Raw genomic sequence first — 25,311 nt, 5'->3', positions numbered from 1 at the left:
CAGAAGGTGGGGAGTGTCCTCTGTCCACCTGCAGAAGCTGGAGAGATGCTCCAGGTGCAAAAAAATAGGCTGGGTACTGACCAGAGGAGTTCACTTTGTGGTACACTGTATTCTGCCCATGCCCTGACCAGATCTCATAAAATAATCCATAGTTCAGCTGTAAATTGCAGGCAATACAGATAATCCAGTATTGTGTGGCAAAGGTTTAATATCAGACATAGAAAATAAAATCCTTCAGTTAAGAGTAGAATTTAATTAGAGGTTAAAGGCATGTTGAACTTCCATCAGCATCCTGGGTGCAGCTTATGATGTGTGAAAAGCTAAATACTGTCATAATGAACTGTTGCTGCCATCTACTGAACACAAGGAGTGTGAGCTACACAGATTTACAGTTTGGCTACTGATCAGAAATATTTGCTTGGCTGGATTAACAAAAATGTCTGTTTCTTTAGAGCAAGCATGTTTCTTTCTAGATGATATCCAGGACATGAATTTGCTTTAGAAAAACCTTGTGACCCTTTGAGAGATTTTGAATTCTCCTTTGGGAGCCACTCCTAGCCCATGGAGGAACTGTGAAAAGTGAGCATATGTAGCTTTCATAACACGAAACACATTGCCATTAATAAGAATGAGTAATAGTTAGAGTTGCAGGTTATTAAGATCTTAGAACACATCAGCTCTTTAGCAATAACATTCAGAATCCATAAACTCTGCTGAGGATGGATATCTGCCCTGTGTGGCAGCTGTGGTTTAGCTGAGTGACCTCCCAGCTGCAAAAGCACTGGCATTGGCACTGAATTTCCACCAGGATGCTGGTGGAAGGGTGGCACAGAGGTCAAGCAGGCTGCTGAGGGAGCTGTAAGCACCAAGAGCTATCCCAGCCCCACTGCTTGTTTTATCCAGGGGATGAGCCTGCTCTTGTATGTCCCAGAAGTATTCAAACATACTCGTATACATACATATTAACAGCAAAAAACATTTGAATTAACACAAAAAACAGCAACAAAGTCACTAAGTGCAAGAAATCCAGTGTTATCACCTGGTTGAAATTAACTGCAAATTATATGCACATATTGCTTACCTACAAGTTATATACATGGACACTCACAGCCAAACTCAGCCCTGCGGGTAAATAAAACCTTATTTTGTATTGACTTCAATGAGGTTGGACACATTTGCTTAGACAAATGCTGAGGGCCACAAGAAGACTGGAAATTGCAGGGGAAAAGTGGAATATAGGAGGGGATCCTGCTGATCTTAAGGCACTGAATACAGTCGAGTGTTCAGACACACACAGCTCAGTAACAGCGCACGAGAGCCAAGATTATGGGCTACAAGAGCAGTGACTTCTGTCTAAGATGGCAAAGGGATTTAAAGAGAAAAAAATAATCTGGTTCTTTTTCTCAGTCTACAGTCAGGCATGCGGGAGCTGCATTTGACAGAACGACACCAGTGTGAGATTAGCGAGAACAGCAAAAAGCATCCTGTGTTCCTCTGAAAATTCTGTGCTCCTCTGCAAATTCTGTATTCCTCTGCAAATTCCGGAATTTCCACACGAGGGAGCTTCTTGCCCACGAAGCTCACAGGACGCTTCCTCCTGGGAAAGGTGGCAGCAGTGGTTCCCTGTGATCTCCCAACTCGTGCAGCCTGATTGCACTGCTACGAGTCACAGCAAGAGCCAGAAGTGAAATGGTTAACAGATAATGATGATTGTCAGAGCTTGTTAACCACAATTATTTTCAAGACATATGTAAATCTGTATAAATACCTAAGTGTGGTATATAATCTAAAACATACTGTTTAAATCTATAAGCATTCCTGAGTTAATTTCACTATGGGAACATTAGTTGCAACTTCCTGACTTCACTGTGTTTGAATTCATATCCATGAACATTAATTTAAAATTAGTCTAAATATTTGTTGAGAAGTAATCACCTGATAAATTTAGCTCTTTTTCATTTTTATGAATTATTCATTATCTCCTCTCTTTCCGTTGATGTGTTGGTTGTTTTCAAGAATTCAATTACTGGTTGACACTAAAAAAAAAAAAAAAAAAAAAAAAAAAAAAAAAAAAAAAAAAAAAAATCCAGCATTTCTAGTGATTTGTAAAATGTTCCCCTTAGAAACTTGACTGGTGACTATGAAAGCAATTGGGTTTGTCACCAATATTTTATGGTACTGGTTTGCTTCTTGAAGGGAGTTTTTCAGAGGCATAAGCAAGTTCATACAGCAAATAATTTGCAACAACAGCAAAAAAATCTGTTTATGTCTTGCATATATGTCATTTCTACAAAGGAAGTTTGTATTAGCAAAAGTTGGTGGAAATGTTTGGGAGCAGTATGATGAGGTGTGGCTGCAGGAATGAACAACCATGTGAAACTGCTGAACTGCAAAAAGCTCCTTCTGCACAGTCATAATGGAAAATACCTGAGCTTGCCAAAGGAAAAGAATAATTCTGTTCTAGGATGGCCTCAGGCAAGTCTGAATGAAAAATTATCAGCCACCAGATATTACAAAGAGGAATGAACCTTTTCAGGAAAGCCTTGAGTAGATGGCAGCAAGGATCCTTAACAGTGGCTAGTACAAAGGGAAGTGATTTGTGGGCCTCTTGAGCAGAGGACCACTGCTCAAACTTTATCTATGGCCTGCCTTCACTGCAAATAGTGGAAGACCAGATTTTCAGAATAGAATTTACATTCCCAAGTCTAGGGCTGGAAGCCTAATTTCTGGCTGCCACTCATTAAAACAATCTTTGTCACAAAATTAATTTACTAGCAAACATAACTTCCATTCTTCCAACTCACTGAAACAGATAACATCTTGAACTTCCCATCGGGTACATCTTTATATTTGTTACTTTCAAATCGGTTTGCTACTATTAATTAAATAACAAATCAGAAAATTACTTCTAAAATTATAAAAAAGCAAAACCCGCAGAACACACCCTCATGTGGTTAGTAACTGGTACCAGCACTTGCAAAACATCAAAGGCTTCTCTAAACATAGACTTTCATCAGTGATGCTGTAAGCCTTCATCTAATCTTTCATGATTTCCCATGCAGGAACATCAAAAGAGAAAGAAGAGAATAGCACTGTTCCAAAGCAACAGTGCTCGGTGTGAAAAGTATGTGTTTAGCTACAGCACATATAAAATATAAGTGGGAAATTATTATTTACATAAGACATATTTTAATAAACATCATCATTAGCTCCCTGTCTTTTCCTATAAGGAACAAGGATTTTTGCAGTTCAAAATCATGTCCAAAGCTCAAGCGATTTCTGGAAGAAAATGAAAAAGAATTAGAAATGTATAAGCCTTCAAAGCAAGATCAATTTATTTTCATTTTTTACCTACTGAAACACATTCTGCATATTTCATTGTTTCTGTCATCTTGTTATAATCCATCCAAAGAATTTTCAAAGAACATTAAGTCCTACAAATAAACAAACTGTGAATTAGATATGGAAGGCACAAAAATGCAAAAATTACAATCAAAAGTCTTACTTGTAGGCTTTTGTTACATAAAGTATTTATATTAGCCAATTACTTTTTATCACTGCCACTGAGAAACAGGAGTTTTGGAGGGGACAATTCGAAAATCTTAACTGTCATTTCTATCCTACTAAAAGCAAAATTTCTGAATTGTTCTTGGAATTTTAAAGCAAACACTTTTCAGTGAAAAATTTAAATAGTATTATAATTTTGGTTTATAGTCTCTGATGTATCACAGATGATTTTGAAACCATTTCATTTTAACACAGTTATGTTGGCAAAACAGCTACAGAGCAAATACCAATTTCTAATTCTAGAAAACATACATCTTCACTTCTCTTTACTCCTACTACTGAGTATTCTCCTTCTCATATAGTTCTTATGGTTATCTTCACGAGAGAATTTTTGTAGGAATTTTCATATGACCTGAAGGTCTTACATACAACACTCAACAGAATTGTTGAATTGGTTTGAAGTTACCATTAGAAACAACATAACTTTTTTTTTTTTTTTGGTCCATACACTTGTTCAAACACAATAAGGGGTTTGGAGGAGTTTGGCAGGTTTGACTTGAGATGTTGAGATTTGATTCTGCCATACAAAATATTGAACTGCATGTGGAATGCTATTTAAACAGTTTAACAAATAAAAATTTAGGAACTTTTTTTTTTAAAAAAAAGCAGATATAAAAATTAAAATGTATTAGTTAATTTATCTTTTAGGTATTGGGTTTGCACTTTTGCAGCTCTCAGCTGACAGCAAGGGCCCCTTTGGCCCCGGCCTGCCTTTCCACCTTGCACACTTACAATGAGGAAACAAGCACCAATCATGACTGCCTTGATCCTCACGTCGAGATCTATAGGGACCTGGATCCCAAAGTTGGCGGTATTGGTGAAGACATTGTTGACAAATCCAGACCAATACTTGGAAATTTTGCCGATCGTTGTCATCTCATTGAGAGCTTTTACCTGCACAAAGGAAAAACAGGAACAGACATATATGTAAACAAATCAACTGCACACTGATGACATCTCCACAGAATTAATGACTGTGTCCTGACATGCTGAGTATGCTATAGTTGTCAGGTTCTCCTTTTATTCTTATTGCTGCAATGTTCTATTAGTGTCAAGTTTCCCTTTACAAGTGACATGCAAGAAAGGGGCTCAAGTTTGGAAACATCAGCATCTTTAGAGCGGACAAAAAGTGGGAGAAAGCAATCTTGAAAGTTTATTCCAGTTTTGCCTTTCTTTCACAAAGTTATGTTTTTTTTTCCTCTCTCATGTTTTTTATATTCTCCTAGCCCCACTGCTGTGCACCACTGTCCCCTCAGGGGACAGGCATGTTCTCAACTATGCAGCCATGTTTCTTACAGCATACTGAATTTTCAGACAATACCCACTGGAGTCTTCTAATTTGGCTAATGAGTTGATAAGTTGATAAGCCCAAAAATTCCTTTATGATTCTTGACTAAGTCAAAGCACTTTTTTCACATCAGAAAACTCTCTTTAGGGTTTCTTCAAGTATCTCCCATTCTCCCTCTCACCTCAGAAATTTATTCAAAGTAGTAAAACTTTTAAATCATTAACACTTGTACAAAACATACCTCAAAGTCAACATCTTCAAAACAGCCACAGGTTGCATATGGGCCAATTATTTTTAGCACATCTTCTTTACTTTCATTCTGTATAGTAAACTTTGGCAGAAAAGGGTCCCAGTTCTGTACAACGTACCCAGCTACTGTACCTGGTGGGGACTGAACTTCTAGCTAGCAAACAAAAGAAAACAACAAAAAATGTTTTAGTTGATTTTATATTAACATATTTTTCCATGAGAGTGTATTGTTTATATAATGACAAGATATTTATCCACTGAATATAGTAACATATCATTTTACCAAACATGGAACTGGATATTGTAGAACTATCTAACGGTGTTGTTAAATATAGTGGACAATATGAAACTCAAAAGCTGCACCAGAAACCAACATCTTACAAACAATAAAAGGCTTTATAAAAGCTATGAACTGGAGAAAAAATTTGTTGTATTCAGGGAGTATCCTACAAGCTTATTTTAAGTAGCTGTACTAACAAAGAACCTTTTCTTTAAAAATCCTAACAAGCATAAGTGCTAAGAAGTTAAGTGGATCAGCTAACCTGTAAAATGTTTTCATAACACAAGAAAGAAGTCTGAATAAAGGAAAGTCAAAAAATAAGGAGGAAAGATCTGATGCTCTACGGGATCCACGTTTTTCACTCCAAGCAGCTTCCTTCCATGTTCTGCCATTTCCCAGAGATACATGGCCCTGAAGAGGCAGATCCATGGAGTGAAGGCTCAGCCTCCTCAGAGATCTGCTTCCAAGTCCCACCCGCAGACCCCAGTGGCCTTCACAGAGTTTCCATCCTTCACCCTCCTGGAGTTCAGTGGGTGATCTCTACCTGTGTCAGTGCAAGTAGTGTTTTGGAGTGTCACCTGATTGGAGAGACATCAGCAGCCACCAAAGCTTCGTGTGGGATGTCAGAAAAGCCAGGTCCCACGGAAAGGAGGAAGCACACCGGGAACAGAACTCGTTTATCAACAGTTGTATCTACCCAAAGGGCTGCCTGCAGTTCCTGGGCTGGGGGGGGCTGTGAATTCCTGAATTCCTCCCTGCCACCCTGGAGGAGCTGCACAGCGAGATGCTGGGACAAAGGGGGTTTGGGGGTCCCTCACCTGCTGCAGGAAGCAGGGGAAGCAGCAGCTGTTGCACCTCAGGGGTCTGATGACTCGGATCACCTCGCGGCCCGCGTTATCCGCAATCCTGATGGTGAACGCCCTGATGGGCGAGCACAGCTTGCGGTCAAAGCAGCCGTTCTCTTCCACCGCAAAGTAAACTCTTTGTCCCAAGGGGTTTTTTATCTCGTATTTGCTGGAGGTCTCTGTGCCAAGTATGGCTAATAAAGCAAAACAAGCTAACTTAATACAATCTTTGTTGTTACTTTAGTATAATGTTAGTGCATGTATGTATATGTATATATATATATATGAGCATTTATTCTAGAAGTCTATACAAAGATTGTTTAAAAAACTGTTTTGAAGTTGCAACACAAAGAAAATATACAAGTGTAAGGAAATAATAGTGCCAGGTCTGTATGTTGAAGGAATTAATTCAGACTTTGATTTGTTGTACATTAAAGTATGCATCACAACAGAGAATTTAGATCCTGAGTTTTTGGTTTGGGCTTTTTCTGGCTTTATCATCTGTGAAAAGTAACATCCCGAGACTACCCCACCTCAGTGACAAAGCTTTCACCCAGCAGGTTATTTGAGAATCAGGTCAAAACCATTTTCAATGGGACAAATACATTCTATAGTATTTTATTGGTAGTAAAATTTTACAGTACCTAATACTTGTTCATTACTTTGAAATTCTGAGAAACTTTATAATTAGAAAATCTTTTGCTTCTTATGTTTTCTGACCTTTGTTTCTCTATTTGCTTTGTTTCTCATAGTATGTTAATGATTGTTAGATAAATTTTTCCATGGAAAGATGGTTAAACTTTAATAACACTGAGAGAATTTAGGGAGAGAATTTAGGACTGTTGTAGAGACAAGTCACCCCTCAGTGGTTTGCTGCAGAACAGGCAAACAATAAAGTGAGCCTTCCCCACCCTAACACAGCATAACAGCCTGACACAAGGGCAGCAGGAGGGTTCACAGTGACTTCGGTGAGCTGGGGACAAGACTTGGATGCCTTTTGGAGACACCCATGTATCAGCACTGTTAAAGGGTGACAAGGATTGCACCATACCTTCCAGAAGCTCCACTTGCTGATGAATAATTATCTGGTCCAGCTGCTTAAAAAAATAAACAAGATGGTGGGTCTTGGATAGGTCTGGGGCTGCCAGTGGTCACGTGTCTATTTTTATTGCTCATCTCTCTGTAATTAAGATTTCTTTCCTTACAGAGGTGCACAGGTTGGGTACCTGAAGGATATCTCATTTTATCACAAATTATACCCATCTCTATAATTTCTCTCTGAAATTATGGCTGAGGAATGTGACATTAGGTGCTTGGCCATGTAATTCCACACGCTTGGAGAAAACCCACATGCTTGGAGAAAAATAATCTTCACTGGGGGAATAAGGAAGACAACAGCAACAGAAAGCAGAATCCGCTCTTGCTCCTGTTGCTCTCTTTGTCAGAAGGGAAGCTCCTTACCCCAAGTCCAAGGTTGGTGTTGGGCACTGCGGCAGTGCAGGAGTGAATGAGCCTGGGCTCAAGCTCAAAATGTGCAGTGGCCACATCCCAAAGGACCTTGCTGGAGCAGCCCAGCAAGGCAGTCAGGGGATGCCAACGATGGCACACACCAGCTTTAATGGTCTGATCTTAGGAACATGAGCCCTGCACTCTGAATCTGGCAAATGGTCATGCCAGGGTACCAGAATGAGCAAAACAACAATGAAACATTCAGCTGGCTGAAAATGTCTTTCCCCACAAGCTGGTTATGCAGGAGAAAAACTGCTTGCCACAATACCTAGCTTTGATGTGCTTATCGTCCCTCTAAATTATTCTTTCTTGGAGAACACTTGTTAGCATTATAAAACCAACAAGACTTAATTTCAGTCTACCTTTCAGTTTTATGTGACAGTTTTAGGCTTTACCAATCTCTTTTCTGTAATTTTTCTGTAAATTCCTGATGAGCAAACGCTTGGCACGGGGTTTTGCCATTACTCACAGCTGCAGGCACAAAGCACACAGCGACCTTCCGAGACCACCATGTCACAGCTCTCCAGAGCCTGGATATGTTAAAATTGATAAATCATGCCTGGTACATATTCAAACTGTTGCAGACATTTGTCACTTCTAGTCAGCTCCTGCAGCTAGTTCAGGCTGCAAAGACAAGCTGGTAAAAAGAGGAACTTTTTTATCCCTTTCATTAATCTCGGAAATGTGCTTGCCAGTAATTGAAATAATAAAAAATATTTAGACGTAAAAATATTCTCCCAAGAATCTTTGCTGCTTGTTGTTTGGGTCTCATGAGAGAGCTCTTGGAGCTCATGGGAAGGGCTCTGCTGATGGAAAGAGAATAAAAAAGTTAAAGATGGTAGAGCTATTTTAATATTTTAGTATTTATTTTGATATGGATTTCTTTTTCCCATGTAACTTTCACAGGGAAAAGAAAATTAATGATCCTGAATTGTTAAAAGCTTTGAGTAATTTTGGTTTATTAGATTACTGTGCACAATGTATAAACAATGTTGAGACAACACAGCAGTACCACTTGCTTTGCCTTTCACTGGTTTCTGCAGGACAATTATTGTGATGATTTTTATTGGGATACTTCTGGATTGAGAGAATCCTGCACTTGCATTTGAAAGCACCCAAAGCCCTTTGGCTTAACAAAGGCCTGGTCCCCTTGAGCTCAGATATGTTAAAATTCCTTATACACAGCTAATTCTTAGTATTCAGTTCTGTGGGCATCAAATTTACATCTGATCAGTCTAACCAAGTCTAAACAAAGAAGCTTTTTACAAAAGTAGTTAAACCTGAGTGGTGGCACAACATGCAGTTGAAGTACTCAGAAAATTCTTCTCCAAGATTTTACCTGTCTATTTCTGCTGTGGGAAAAGGTTCATTTGATTATTGTTATGGACACTGAACAACTCTTGGAGCTATGGCTGTAATCTGGAAGACAGTAATGAGGTTTAGGTAACTTTTTTTCTGTAGGAAGTTATAAAAGAGTGATAGCCATAGAAAGCTGATGTGTTTGCTGAGGCAGCAGCAGTTTTCTGCCCTTCTCTGGCACACCTCAGACAGCTGATCAGAACCATTCTTTCACCTGAACTCACTGCAGGGTGTGGATCTGCAGAGTGAAATGTTGCTGGCTGGTCTTTACCTACAGGACACACATTTTCCTTTCCTCTCATCCAATCCTTGGGTTGCTATTTAGAATAAGACTGTAGGGATCTCTCTGAGACTGACTAAATTTGGATTCTTGTATCAGAGTCAAACATGTCATGGTCTTATTGAGAAAAACATTCAGCTTTCTCAAATCTAGCCAGTTATCTTGCCCAGTCCTGCTGGAGAACGTAATTTCTATTTGTTATTCTGTATTTATTCACAACCACATATAATCTTTCTTCCAGTAATGTAATTCTATAAATTAAATATTTCTCTTTCCCACAGTTTGTTTACTCTCCTAGGCACTCAGTATGGTTCCCTCTCTGATAGTGTTGTTTTTATTCTACAGATAAAACAGATGGAGTCTTGTTTTAAAGGAGGTTCTCTATTCTCTGTGCACTTCCAGTAGCACCTCTCTGTGCCTGTTTCAGCTTGGACCTACCTTTCCCCAGTGCACACACAGCACCAGAATGAAACACAGTCTTTAAGAAATCTTCCCAGTGGCATAAATAATTTCCAAGTTTTGCTAGAAACATCTTCATTCAAGCATTTAATTATGGGAAAATCTCTTAGTCCATGAGGATAAATCCCAAGGCATTACCCTAGCAGCTGTGAATCCCACATGCATTCTGCAGGCATGTGGGACCTCCTTTATGCTCCCAGCTACCCTGAATGAGCCACACGGCCAGTATGGCTTCAGCACCACGCACTAGAACGTTCTGCACCGCACAGAAACTCGAGCTGTGGGAACATACCAACCATCAGCACTGCACACATCCTTCCCACTTTTCAGACTGCAGAGAAAACTGAGAATTGTTAGCAAGGGCTGCAGCACAGGCCAAGAATAAACATGAATGAGCTCTTCAGTTCCAGTTGTAGCTCTGAGAGTGACCTGCTCTTTTGTCTTAATGTCAGATGCAAAGCTTCTATAAAATGGAGTGATAGTATTTGCTTGCCTACATTGTCTGGGTAAATCTGAGGTGTAATTTGTGTTCATACAGGAGCCTGAATATGTAACCTGCCAAGTGCTGACTATCACAATCACTTTTAGACTAAAAAACATAGCTTCCACGGTCTGTAAGCAAATGCTTGTGTAATTGACAACACATATCATTTTGTGTTCAGGCATCTTGAAATGAAAGACTGCTGCTGAAGAGTCTCCCCATTTCATTAGCTATCTAGGTAACTCAGCTCCAAATATAAAATACATTCCTTTTCCACTTCTATACAAAACTAGCAGAAATGTGTGCCTAAAATATACATCTTGAGTGCAGTAAACATTTCCCAGCATCACCAAAATGCAAACACAGCAGAGATGTATCAGAATAATGATCTGACTATGCTGGGGGCCTAATCCTGTCCCTGCCCATACCAGGCAGGGCATGTGACACCTTACTCAGCATGGAAGAGTGGCACAATGCAGCCACGTGTAAAATGCAAACCTCAGTCAGTGTCAAAGCAGCAGCAGGGAGTGACCCTCCTGGTAAAAATGTTCAGGAGAAGATGAAACTTCTGGAGCAGATCTGCAGACTATCAGTGCTCTGAGCTTCAGGAGCTGAGAGATTTCACAGAGCAAGTAATGATGTTTAGCAGTAGGATGGAGAAGACTCAAGCATTCATTTTTCTTCCCCACCTATGACCTACTTCTCTGCCTCCATTTTCAAGCATTTTCCTCTCTCAGGCATTAGCACTTTCTTCCTCACACAGAGTTAATGCAAGTTTGTAGCCACTCAGACTTACACTCATCTAATTTCTATAAAATGAATGGCAGAAATGAAGAAAAAGCTTCTTTTTCCTGTGTTCCTTATCTCATGGTAATATCAAACAACAAAAAAGCCTCTCCATTTCAACCTACCCTTCCCCCAAGAGGAAAAACCCAAACAACCTCATCCTCCAGGGTATCAAAGCAACATTAAAGGAAAATATAACAATTCTAACATTCAGAAAGATTAAGGACCTGGTTCAGGTACTCCAGACCAGGTGGCAAATTATGAGCGTGTGATGTTTGCTTCCAGAGACTTGTTGGTTCAACAGGCGTATTCTGTTGAGGAATGTCAGAAGAGCCAGGGAGGTAATCCTTAAAGATTAGTTTGGTTTGTCCCTGAGAGTCTGCAGGGGAAAAAAAAAAAAAAAAAAAAGAAAAAAGAGAAACATCAGGACCAAGGTAGCTTCTTGAATCAAAGCTGGAACAATAACATCATTCTGCATGTGACTGTATCAGTACTTCAGGGCAGGAGTGAGGACCCAAAAGGAATCTCCTGATGTCCCACACATTGAGCACTGATTATAAAGCTGCATTAGGATATGCAAAAGGGAATCACTGCAAAGAGGAATCACTGCAGATGAAGTTAAATCAGGAAATGTGGTCTTGGAGGGCAACTGATCTGCTCTGACAGCTGGTGAGCACAGAGCCTGTGTTGCAAGGCTGGAGCTGGCCTGGACTCACACACAGGGTGGCCAGAAGCCCCTCAGCACAGGTTGCCCAGCTCTGTTCCCTGTGAGCTGCCCTGTATGCCAGTGTGCCCTGAGCTGCTGAGGACTGGCTCCCAGCAAAATGCTTTCCAGCATCCTGGGGGCACCCATAATTTCTCTTAATTAGAGATAACCTTTCCAGGGATCTCAGATTCCCCAAGCTGGACATTACAACCCTGATATCAAAGTCTACACAGCTTCTTATAGTGTATTATTCATTATTATCTTAATGAATGGATCAGATATCATTATGCTGTGTTTTCTGGTTTGCTATCACAAAGAAGTCCTTTAGGGCACAGTGATGGTGACCTTGGCCAGTGCTGTGAAGGTAACGAGAGCATTTACTGCCACAGGCACCTGTAAATCCACACTGCTCCATAGGCACAGGCACCATCTCCCACCTTAACCACTGGATTGCCAAAAAACTCCTGCTAGTTTTTCCAGGTACATTGTTCCTTGGCCTTCAGCAACACAGGTTCTGCAGGAACCAGGAGGAGCAAACTGAAGCTCTCCCCATCTAAATGGCAAATCCTTGTATTGACCTGAGCCCCTGTGATTTGGCAGGGAAGCAGTCCCCAAACTGATAATTTTTATCTCATGTGTGACAATACTTAGACACAATGGGGTTTGAGGTCCAGAAGGAATTTTGGCTCTAAGTCTGAATCTCTTTTTTGCTGTTGTGGGTTTAAATGAGATCCTTTCATATTATTTGAACTCACTGTGAAAGATTTATCATTCAATCATATTTTGATCTTAATTTGTCTTTGCAGCCACTGCTTTCTTTCAAAGTCTGAGACCACAGGAAGAACTAACCCCTTTGAATTTGTTGCTGGCTTTTAAAAATGTATAACTGGGTAATAAATATTTTATGTGCTCTTCTGCATCATTTTACCTCACAGGGTTCTGTTACTGCCGTAACTCTTGTTGTTACATGAAATGCCATGAAGTAGCCCAGTGTTAGTGTTATTCTTGAATAATAAAGAGGAAAAAAAGACAACAAATTGCAGTTCTACCTGTCAAATTTTAAGCTATACAAAAAATAAACAGTAAATACATTAAATATTAATGACAAATTGAGCTAGTTTGACACTTTGTCTATTTCTGTGTATGATTCCCATTTCATTAGCAGCATGGAGAACCTGAAAAGTTACCATATGATACAGTGAGTATTCTGTACAAACATAATTTGTAGAGTTGCATGTTCCTGAAAGAGGTGATCTGTCAAGTTTCTTCATACTAAAAAACATATTCCACACCATTACTATTCAACCATTTCTCCTAACTGATAAACATCAAAAATATGCAAAACCACATTTCTCTTATATGACTAAAGCTAAACAAAATTCGAAACAAAAAACCCTATATTGCAAGAGTACAATAATGCTGTAAAACCTGCTTTCTCCTGTGTACTTTTTAGTGCTCTGATGCAGAATGTCTTGAGTGTTTTAAGGGCAAGAAAGAGGGATAAAAACTTTGGCAAACCTAGACAGACGTTGCTGAAACTCCCTGGGCCAACACGTGCCTCTGCACATGGCAACAGAATGACCTCCATGGAGTTGCACTCAGGAGAAAAAGAGATTTGTATCCTTCTGCTTAGTTTAAGCATTTGAAAACCTGGAGAAAATGAATTGTGAAGGCTGCTTAGATCAAATGCTGCATGTTTGCCCATTGCCCTGAGCACTCAATGGCTACTGCTATAGTCAGTGCGTGACAGACACACCCAGGTAGGAGTAATCTGATTAAATTCAGTTATCATTATACTTCATATGGGGTTACCAGGTCTCTGGCCAGTTTTGAACGTGAAAAGCATTTGCTGATGTAGTATTTTCAAAGTGAAATAGGTAAGAAGTGTGCAAAAATAGTGGCACCCTTGGCTCAGTCCGCACCCTTCTCAGGCATTCTGTACCGACAGGTTTAAACACCAAGATACCAACACTAAATTTTCTGACTGAATGCAGAGGCTAACATTTTATAATGTATTTTATTCAAATAACATCCTACTATAGATTTTAGTCTCCTTAGGAGCCTCTTGGATGCTGGATGCTGAAAAATTAAAGGAAGACAGAACAACTGTGCTTTGACTGATGTGGTTTTATCCTGAAACACTCATTCCATCAGACTGCTGATTGCTGGAAAAGCACAAGACTGTAGTTTTCTGTAAACACAATCTAAAACTACAGACTACAGATGCACTTACCTTGAGAGGCCATGAAGCTTCCTGAGCTACTTCTTCAAAGGAAGCCGGGTTAAAAGAAAAGGCTTTTCTTGTTGCAGCAAATAAAAAAAGGCGCACAGCATGCACAAAACTTCAGAAGGTGTCTGTCTCCTCGCTATCAGCTGGCAGAGCGCGGGAGGAGCGGCGCTGTCCGCCCGGCGCGGAGCGCTGCGCTGCCCGAGCCGGGCCGCGGGGGGAGCGGCTGCCGGACCCAGCACCCATCCATGCAGGGGAAAGAGGGAAAAGAGTTCAGCCAGCGCGCAGAGACAGAGCTGCAGTGTACCCGCTGCCTAAATGAACACGCTAGACCTCAAATCCTGCTTTATAACGTCTGTGTTTATTCTGAGAATACAAAGATTCTGAATTTGGTTCAGTGTTTGTGTTTCCACTTCTTCAGGCTATCCAGTAAAGACAGAGGAGCTAATGAAGTTGTGGATAGCCCATCCCTAAAAGTGTTTAAAACCAGGCTGGATGGAGCTCTGAGGCCCCTGGTCTAGGGAAAGCTGTGCCTGTCCAAGTCAGGGGGTTTGGAACTAGGTCATCTTAAAGGTCCCTTCCAGCCCAGGTCATTCTATGATTCTATGATTTCCCTACAGCTGACCCCAGTCAACATTTTCCATGCACAAAGCAGGAAAAGCTGTCTTGGATTTCTCACTGTATTCCACCCATGTAACATTAGCCAGAGGATGTTCTCCAAGGGATGTCACGCCTACACCCAGTCCCATAAAGTCATCCTGTACATTCATTCCCCACCACCATGGCCCCCACCACTCACACCATGCAGGGTTCTGCTGATCCCAGTGAGGCGCTTGAACTGGATTTGAAGAACTAAAAGAGTCTGGCAGTGCCTTGCCCTAGACAAGCACTGTCCAAAATTGTGACATATATAATCACCCCCATTGCACTGGGAGGAAAAGATGAGGAGAAGAAGGGAGAGTAACCTTCACTTACCAGCTCATATTCCTGCCTTGAGTGCCCAAGCTGCTGTGGAAATCATCAGGCAGATGTGATCTGCAGGCAGAGCCTATGCACAGAGCCCACCAGAGCAGAAGGAGGTGCTGGGGACCATTTTCTGTCCTCTTTGCTACAGCAAGTTGCACTGGTTTGAATCTGGCTGAAGTATGGTTCAGCAGATTAAATTCCAGAGTTTACAGCTCGGGAAGATGCTGATGAGGATTCTCTGAAGGAAGAATACAGAAAACTCATCCCAAAAATACCTAAATTATACAGAAGCTGATTTTTATAGAGTATAGTAGCAAATGCAAGAGCCTCAGATCTACTTATGGATTTGACTACATGAAATTTCCCAGGAGTTTATCACTGCCTGCTTGAGAACCCCCTGGGTGCAGTGGCAAGCCCAGGAGCCAGACCCAGCCCAGGAGCCAGACCCTGATGTGTTCACCCTGGAAACAACCAGAGAAGTGACTGAGACAAAAATTTTGGTGACTGAAAAATATGTACTAAACAAATCCTTCTGGATTAGGAGGAATAACTGACATAACTGGAAATAAAAATTAAGAATGACCAAAAGTTTTTGCTTCCTTTCTCCCTGTCAAGGATGGGTTTCTTTGGAGCAGAGGCTCTAATCCAGAGAGCAGACACAAAGCCTAAAAAAAGAAAAATTACAGGAAAAGCTCTGGATAAATATAGTAAACCTATCTTTTAAAATTATAGATGAGAATTCAAATGAGATGGCACTCATTTATCTCAAAAAATTAATAAAGACTTATTTCACATCTCAGAAAATTACAGGGAAAAAAAGCCCCAGTAATTCTGTCAATGCATAAAACAATCACAATACATTAAGAAAAGTGCCTCAAACAGACAGAACACACTAAAAAAATATGCTGAAAGAAGACTTTTCAAACATTTAAAAAGCGTTTTTTGAGAAGTCCAAGTGATTCATTTGCTGACCCAGAGGAGGACTCAGGCACAGCCTGTGCTGCTCTGGCAGCTGCTGCTGCTGCCCTGCACAGGCTCTGCCCAAGAGCTGCCCTGGCAGCACGGGCAGGCTCCCCTCCCTGCAGGAGCCAGGTTTCATTTTCCTGCCACTCATGAAATAAACATTTCTCTGAAATAGTTCTGCCTCAAAGAACTAATTTTTCTGATATTATTTGCAAAATTGCAGTATATAGGTAACAAAAAGAAATACAACTTGGCTTTCAGTACATTTTGTGGGGTTTTTTTTCCACAAATTTTTACATCTTTTACAATGTCCCCTTTTACCCCATTCCTATTGTTTTATTCCAAAGCAATAATTTTAGTAGATTATATCAGTAGATTTGTGAAGGATTTGCAAACAATAGTCTTGCACTAGTATAAGTCCTTACAAGTAAAACCACATATTTTATATAATTTCTTTAATCTGAATTTCTGGTGTGTTGTTTTGGTTTTTTTTTTTTTTTAATAAATACTAATATATTGGTCCAAATAGGCTGCTGCCATGCTTAAAAGCATTCTCACTAAGACATCAGGCACATAAGACTTAATAATATTTATTCAGGCACAAAGACAGCCATTTTTTGGTGTCCTTTAGATATGCACAGGAGAAACACTCAAGAAATGAGGACAAACATGTAAAGAATTGTGTAGTGCTACTTCTAACCATATTTTAGGGCCTTCAGGAACCAGAGCAGCAGCACTCAAAGGAGAATTTCACCAAGACACCGAACTGGCTGCCTCTGCCCCTTGAAGAAGGCTCAGGAGAGTGGTATCACTGCCTACATTGACTCTACCAGTCAGTCTCAGCCCTAAAACAGAGTACACTGCCTCCCTCTGCATGAATATGCTCGGCATCTGAAACATATTCACAGCTATTAGAAAAAAAATTAAAAAAAAAAAAAAGAAGAAATTGAGTCTACATATATATGTTCCTGCTACCTCTAAAATATTCTTGCTCCATCCCATGCTGATAAAAATTGATGGGCAAATCCTTAGAAGGCACAAGTTAGCATGAATCCATCAAAATCAATGAGCCTATCCAGATCAGGGCAAGCAGTGTTTGGCTGAAGGAGTATCTAAGACCTTCCTTTTTTTCTTAAAGAAAAATTGCATCTTTTCTATAACTACCACATCCACAAAGGCCCAGAGATCCATCCCTGCTGAGCTGAGGTACAAGCACCACTGCAGTTAATGGTTATTGCATAAATTACTGCAGCGTGTAGGAAACGTATCCATGGACTAAGACATCCTTGTCCTCAGCACAGAAACAGAACACAGATTTTCCTCCAGAAAGCATGCAGCAATAGTCAACCAGGTGGATCAAGAGAGCAAAAATGTCACATGGCTCAGCATAGGTGCCATTTCTCTGGAGCCTAATCACTTTTACATTTTCTACAGGCACCACAGGAGGACTATGGCAATGGTTTCACAAAAAACACCTTCACAAAAGAAAAACAGGAGACAGTAACAAATTTCAAAGTATTAGGAAAAGCTGTTTGATTTCTCATCCTGCTCCCTGCTGTTCAGAAAACTGCTCTGTGAACCTGGTGTGAGGTATTTGTCCTTGTACCCAGCAGGAGAAGATGGCACTCCCCTTTCCCCACTGTACCACTACGGACTCCTCCAGGTAAGAAAAACTGCCTCTCCCCTTGTCCCCACAATCTCCATAAGCTCAGGCAAGAGAGCTCAGCCCCTCCCCAGCTGCCCTTCCCGAGCCCCTGGCAGCCAGGTTCGCCCTGTGCCATGCAGCAGCAGGCTAAGAGCAGCACACAGGCATCAAGAAATGCACCTGAGCATCACCAGGCAGAGCTGAGCTTCCCTGCTGCTGCGAGGGGCCATCACCAATCACTGTTTGCATTCTAGATTTCCCCTCCTCGAAATATCAATTGTGACCAGCATTAAAATTCATTGTTATTGCCATTTTTTAAAATAGGAAATATTATAGCCTTCTTTCTTCCCTTTAGCACAGGGAGAAATGCTGAGAGTGATCATAACTATCGGACTGTGACCCTGCGCAATTACAAGCCCCAAGTTACATTATTTCACCCAGTATTGCTTTCTGCACTGGAGAGGAAAAATAAAACCCAAACAATTTCTTAAATTAGCCAGCACCTAGTAGGGTTCTCACCTTGAACTTTTGTTTGTGAGGCGTCTTGCTTCAGCGGGTGCCTCCAGGAGCTCCTCCCCTGCACGGCCGTCTGCAATCACGCTGGAATTCCGCAGGCAGGTCCCGGTGCTGCTGCGGAGCCGCCTCCTGAGGCAGCACTGCCAGGGAGCTGCTACACAAGGTGCCTGTCGTGCACCAATTAACAGCAAAACGCAATCGTTAAAATAGCAGCTTTCCAGCAACCTGATCTTTATTTTGCATTCAACTCCGCTGGGAGAAATGGGATCAAAATAGCAATCTCAAAGTTGTTGTGTAAGGGAAGAAACCTTTTGAGCTTTTGTGGTTAGAGATGGCACATGGAACTGAATATGTATCAGAGGTTTTAATGCTACCCCAGCAAGTATTGATATGGATCAGAAATGAAATATAGATGTCAGCAAAATACAACAATCCACTGGAAATTCATAAAGCAGCTTCCATACCAAATCTTGACACAGGAGAAAGAGAAGGCTTTGGCATGGGGTTTGTCTCTTTGAGGGGTGGTAGGGGAACAGGTGTGTTTGGTTTTTGGTTTTGTCAGGTTTGGTTTTGGTTTTTTTTTGGAAATATATTTCTGTTGCACTGAGTTTTAAAGTTTTTTTAATAATCGCTAAAATCTTGTTCTTGTGAAAATACAGCCTTCAAGGGGCTCTGGGCACTGTCACTAAGCTCATGCATGTCCTGGTTTCCTACCAGTTCTGAAACAGCTGCACAAAGCAATTAGTCCAAAAAACTGAATTCATCCCCAGACCAAGTGTTTCAATTTTAATCACATTAAGCAGGTTTTAGAATAAAAAGCAGAGGAAGTGTGGCCATCAAGACTTATGTAAGCAGAACATGATTTAAGCAAAAAATAAGGCCAGGAAGGAGCAGCATAAAAGACCTGAATATGTCTTGCACCAAAACCCGTACCAAAATTCACCACTGGTCATGAAGAAATTTCCAAACTAGTCTCTCACTTCTGAGTGATTTTGTTTTAAATAATGGACACTCTGAGGGAATCTTTTACATCTATCCTGAAAGTGAATCTATCCTGAAGATCTATTCTGCTCCAGATAAATATCCTTTAATATTAAGTGGGTTTGAGTGTGAGAAATAACTTTCTCTGTGGCAAGAGCACACTAGAGGTCCACAGTTTACTTGATTTGACTGTACATTGGAAACAAAGATATTTCAGGATACTTTTCTGCTTACTTTAGTGAATTATCATTAATCTATTTTGAGAAGCTGAAATTAATTTCATCTGCTATTATTTTTACTTTTGCCTGAAATCAGCTGCCACATTCAGCTGAAATTCGCAAAACATCTCAAATTCTGTCTGCTGATTAAACACAAACTGAGAGTGACAGAATCTTGCCTGTCCTTACATGCAGCCAGTGCCTCTGAACGCTTCACAGGCTGAAAGCAAACAGCAGACATTCTTCCTGGGGAGTCAGAAGCTTTCACAGGACCAACCAAAGTGCAACTGCTCAGCAGTCCCTAACAATTAGATTTAGTGCTTGTCTCTAATTAAATTTTACACATTTAAGCCTATGATAAAATGGGATAAAGTGCTCAATATATACTGGTATGTTAGTAAGATTATTTCTGTCTTCTAGTACATTGAATGACAGAAGTCTTGGATACAAATTGCAATTAACACTCTTGGTGATGATGGAGAATTTTTTGCTGGCCTTGAAAATTCATCAAGCAAGATTAGAAGAATTGTGCTCTGCTGTAGAAGAAAAACTAATGCTTCTCTCACACTTACCCTTCCTTTTCCCTTTCTCTTCTCTGAAACATCTAAATTGGAAGCAAGAGTACTGAAAAGCCAGAGTATCAGAAACCACTGAGGATATGTCAGGTGCTTTTCCTTCTGTAAAAAAAGTAAAAAGCTTTGAAATGGAGGTTGGCACCCGCTGTCAGGTCAGCAGCCTGAGCTCCTGCCAAGGCAGGTCCAGGTGAGGTCTGGCCAGCCCAAGCTCCACCCAAGAGCACAGCACAGCAGCAGCAAACCTGCACAAAGAGGAGACACCCAGGACCCCCCGTGCTCAGGAGCTCTGGGCTTTGGCTCTCAGGTGGCTCTGCAGTCAAACTCCACTGGCAGCTTTTGGTGTGCTCCTGGAGCACAATTTGGTCCCAGCAGCAGGAATCAATCTGCACACCTCAGGACTGAACCAAAACTACTCTCGAGCACAGCAAGTGAGGATGACCAGGAGACTCCCCTAAAACACTCTCTGTGAACTAAATCACCAGCATGGACACACCCTGCCCACCACAGGATCTGCTGTCAGATCCCACCTTCCCTCCATCAGAAACATTCCATTTAAGGTGCAATACAGATTTTTAGCAGTCATTACAATTACATTACAATGCCCAATGGTTCAGTTTTCTAGTTCCATCTCTGGAAAATATAAGCCAATGTGACTCTAGCAGGCTGCTGGAGTGACTGTTCACAGCTTACACAGAGCAGCTCAGACCCGGTGATCCAAAGGTGAACAGTTCTGTGCTCATTTAGAGCATGAGGGGATCACTCCTGACACTCACATGCAGGCCACATTCTAAGATTTTTAGAAATCCAAGCTATTACAAGATTATTCATTGATCTTCTCCGTATTTTCAGAAAACCATCATTCAATATTCTGATTCTAAATTCACACTAAATAAAACTAATTTTTTACTTTTTGAGGGAAGGAAAAAAAGAGAAGTAGATAAGACATCCATAAGATTTAATGACATAATGGTAACTCTATTAGGACAGCAAAATTAATTTCAGTTTCCCTGAGGTATCTTATTTTAATTAACAAATTCATGATCCTGCTCTATTAATTAGCATACTGAAAGAATAATAAGTTTTAGATGAGCTTAGTTCTGATAAAGCTTTTCATCCCCTAAAAATAACAAAAGGAATTAAGAATCTCAATCCAATTTGTTTTCTACATTTAGTATCAATGTGTTGAAATTCTACCCAATAGTACAGCACAATTATTAGTGGTTTTTTTTTAATTTGAAAATATTTTGGGTTTGCATTTACTGCATTTAAGACATTCTACCTACTGAAGGGGTGGTAGTGGCCCACTAAGTAATCCTTGCAGGATTCCAGGTAATTTTATTTTTCATATTATTTCCTATTGATAACCAATAGGGGAAACATACAGAACTCATTACAATCCTTATCTACTGTGGATTTTCCAGAAAAAATCATACAGTAACAGTTATCTGTTAGCATCCCAACTGGGTCAAATAGAATCCTAGGAACTTATCTGGGACACCAAGCCACACAGTAAGTGTTTTGTGCCTCAGTTTGCCTGGACCATTCAGTGGGCACCAAGTAGCCACTTTACTACTGGTCCAATCACTCATTTTTATAGATATGTTCATGCATTAGTCTGCTTAAAGCAGATCTGGAAACCTGATTCTTTTTTCCCAGGTTTGTTTTATATTCCTCTCTTCCTGTATCACAAGTCAATTACTGGCAAAATAATAAAAAACCAACCAAAATCACAACAATTTTTTCCATTTGTTCTTGATCCCGAAAGCAACAAATTTGTACTTCTGATTCCTGCAAATCACTTTGCAGATTGCTTGTTATACGAAGTAAAAGAGAAGAGGAAAATGTTAGCAAATCACCAACGTGATTAGGTAAGCAAAAAAAGCTAAGGAGAAAACTTGTGCATACATGAAAATGTAGATGCTCAGAACTTCAGATCTGCTTGTCCTGCAAGACAGGCTGCTTCTTTGACCTAGCACCATCTGTAAAACAAATGAGAGCAAAAGTGAACACTAGGAGGTTGTGTGTGCACAATTTTTATAATTAGTATGTCTTGACAGCGTTTTGCTTTCAAACTCCCAGGTTGAATATTTTCAATGTTTTACAGAAGTACAGAAGCCAAGACAGTTACTGTGTAACAGAAAGACAATTAGTAAGAATAGAGTTTGTAGAAATGGGTGAACAACTTAAAAGTATGTGCTGTAATGGAAAAGCCATGTGAACTTCTCTAACACATCTGCCATGGATGCACAGTTCTCCTCAGCACTTACAGGGAGGGGAATGGCAGGAGCTGCTCTACTCCCATAACAAGATGCTCTGGTAGGAAATTGGTCCCGCTGTCTCCCCATCTCAGCTCCCTTAGGATTGATCAGTTCTGTTGTATATCCCACGAGATCACAAAGTGACACCCTGGTGCTACCCTGCCTCTGATGTAGGCAGGAAAATGACAGATACTGTCTCAGATATTGTCTCTAAGGACTTTACAACCGTGGACAGTTCATTGTCATAGACAACAACTCCTTGCAAGGCTGTCTAAATACTTCAGCTTTGTTTGCTTTATTTTTATTTTCATCTCCTTTTCATCTCCATGTGGTCCATTGAGGAAGCCTAATTAGCATGTCCCACTCATATCTTTGTTTTTTCTTCAAGCACCTAATAGCAATTATTGCCTGTGTTTATTTCCTACTGTTTATGTCCCAGGCATGTTAAAGAAGGATGATTGTCAGCAGAATTATTAACATGCCTTATCATCACTTTCTTATGCATTTTTTTTTGAAAGGCTTTGTAATGTCTTTGGTAGTTTACTCAGAAAAATACAGAAGTTTAGAGAAACTTTCCCCTCTACACAAGAAAACAGGGCAGTGCTTTCAGAGATTCATTGCTCTAAAGTTTTATCCTCTCAGAAGGATCTGAATCATGGAAGACTGAGACCACAGAAGCAGGGAATATCTTTATTTCATATTTTATGTTTTTTAATTTGGGTTTCAATACCTCAGGATTGATATTTTTGCTGTAGTGGGGACTGGCACAGATAGATTTTTTTAAAGTAATTTTTTCATTAATAGGAGTACTAAATTAATGCTTAATAATAGACTAAATAACATCTTCATTAGCCTGTGCTTGCCAGCTCTCATACTTCCTGAGTATCAGGAAATACAGAACCAGATACAGAACTCCAAGTTTCAGATTTGTTCAAAAGAATGGGAAGTTAAAAGAAGAATCCCCCTCCTGCTAAACACACACACACCATTTTTATGTAGTAATTATCTATTTTACTCTGATACTTACAGTTTGAATACAGTAGAAAGCCAAGGAGAGACTTAGCATGTCAGAACCAGAAAATGTATTAATTATAGCAGCAAGAAATGAGAATAATGAAATACTGGAAGAAATTCTACTCTTGTTTATTCCAGCACAATAGTTTGTTCTGGTGACTAGTATATGAATGTGGCATATATATATATATATATATATATATATATATATAAATATATATATATATATACAGAACTATACATTACATTTTATGGACCCCAACATTTGGTTAATGGTTACTAAATCTGGCATTTACAGAGACATTAGGAAGGATGGTATTTATTTGCGATTTTATTTCCCTCAGAGTGAAACATGGAATCCATACAGCTGTACAATGAAGATGATTAGAATTGCCAGAAATGAAGGCCTCCTGGGAAAAAAAAATATCAGTAGCATAGTTTAACTACATGAACCATAATTGCATTATTAGCTCTGCTGTGCTCTACCACAGGAAAGCTAATGACATGATTCTGAAGAAGCTTTATAGATTATGGAAAACTATATAACCTCTTGCTCTCCCATTGACAACACAACTCATTTGAGATCCCTGTCATTAAGGGAAGGAAAACCGTCTGATTTTTCACAAACCCTGTGAATATGTCTTTTCATGGATTTTAAACTTTAACTGTATATATGCCCATGGACCAGTAGCTGAAATAACAAATAACCATTTGTACAACCTTAGCCATGCCAGTTTTAGCTGTGAAATGTATTTTCAGTCCCAGTCCAACATATAAATGCAGAAGGAGTGAGGAAGAGGCATTCCCTGCTCCAGGTATGGACTTGGCAGCACCTGGAAGGTAGCAAGAGGATTGTTATCCTAATAATTACTATATTATATAATTATATATTATTATTATTATCATCATCATATTATCATAAACTGACAGGAAAACGAAATGTCTGGGGTTTTTCAGAGTTCTAATTGTACTTACTGTTTAATCAGTCTGCCTACAGTTTACTAGCAGGTGTCCATCTTAAAAGCAGAAGATCAAAGCAATTTTCATTATGTTCTGACAACGTGCAACAGTTATTGCCAGTGAGTGACTCCCACTTTGTGTCTCCCAGCCTCCTGGTTGCAAAGACATAAATATATGATAACCATGACTTTTTCAGTAACTACGGAAATAGAAATGTGTAATCAAGGTTATTAAGTCTTAAAACACAAAATGATCCAAGACACAATTTTCAAACACTGGGCCTGGGAGACGTCTCCTCCATCACATGACACAAAGCCAACTTGCTCAAATGTTTCACTAGAACACATTTGCTCCAGGACTCCTTGGAGACCTGCAACAACGCTCAGGGATTTTTCCTCACTTTACACGTGCACTGATAGGCACCTGTGGGTCTGCCCCGAGTTCTCCACCATACAAGGATCAGCCGTTTCTTTTTTCACTGGGAAGGCTTAAAAGTGAATTTGTGAGATCTGTGGGAACTGAAAGAGAACCAGCCTTGGTTTTTTTCCCAATCCACAGCTCAAGGGTGGGCATAATTCATTTAATCCAGTTTTGGTCTTGGATCACTTCATCACCCTCCAGGACAGGGCAGCCCGGCCGGGCACTGCGCTCACCCCACGGGCAGGTCTGCTCGGCTCCTGGCCTGGGGCGCTGCTCCTGCCCTCACTGGCACCATGAGACCATCAAGGCACCGATGGCACAAGAGGAAAGGTTTGCCTTTAAATGGGACATAGGGTAGCAGGGTAAAAAACGAGCACTAATTGATCACCAAAGTGTCCTGTCACTACTTACACATTATCTCCTGCATAACTGACTGCTGGGTGATCCCCACTCTGCAAACCTGTTGTGCCCGGCGCTGCTGGAAAGGGCTTCCTGAAGGACGGCCAGGAGGCCAAAGGAAACCCTGCAGCAAGGGAATTCCCCAGCGGACATTCCGTCCGCATCCCCCGCACACGGCGGAGGAGAGCCTTAGCGCACAAGTCCCGGAGCCGTGCCGGGCCGGGCCGTGCGTGTCCCCGGTGCCCGGCACTGTCCCCGGTGCCCGGCACTGTCCCCGGTGCCCGGCACTGTCCCCGGTGCCCGGCACTGTCCCGGCCCATGTGCGGGAGGATGTTGCCATCCAGCGGCCGCTCCCTCCAT

The 25,311-nt window shown here is 40.7% G+C and overlaps 1 protein-coding gene across 1 annotated transcript; it reads right to left on the bottom strand.

Moving 5' to 3' along the window:
- Window positions 1-960: 960 nt before the first annotated feature.
- Window positions 961-14,124, bottom strand: PLSCR5 (phospholipid scramblase family member 5). Its single transcript, XM_053986246.1, has 8 exons — window positions 14,043-14,124; window positions 11,331-11,482; window positions 7,281-7,323; window positions 6,203-6,423; window positions 5,097-5,258; window positions 4,300-4,461; window positions 3,352-3,434; window positions 961-1,659 (listed from the first exon to the last, which is right to left on the bottom strand). The coding sequence occupies exons 1-7, from the start codon at window positions 14,053-14,055 to the stop codon at window positions 3,396-3,398; spliced, it is 792 nt and encodes a 263-aa protein (XP_053842221.1). The 5' UTR covers window positions 14,056-14,124; the 3' UTR covers window positions 961-1,659; window positions 3,352-3,395.
- Between the last annotated feature and the right edge of the window lie 11,187 nt (window positions 14,125-25,311).

This window comes from Vidua macroura, chromosome 10 (assembly GCF_024509145.1).
Source record: "Vidua macroura isolate BioBank_ID:100142 chromosome 10, ASM2450914v1, whole genome shotgun sequence".
In the NCBI taxonomy this organism is placed as follows: domain Eukaryota; kingdom Metazoa; phylum Chordata; class Aves; order Passeriformes; family Viduidae; genus Vidua; species Vidua macroura.
The sequence above is the reverse complement of the archived record's forward strand: the minus strand, read 5'-3'. Positions and strand labels throughout refer to the sequence as shown.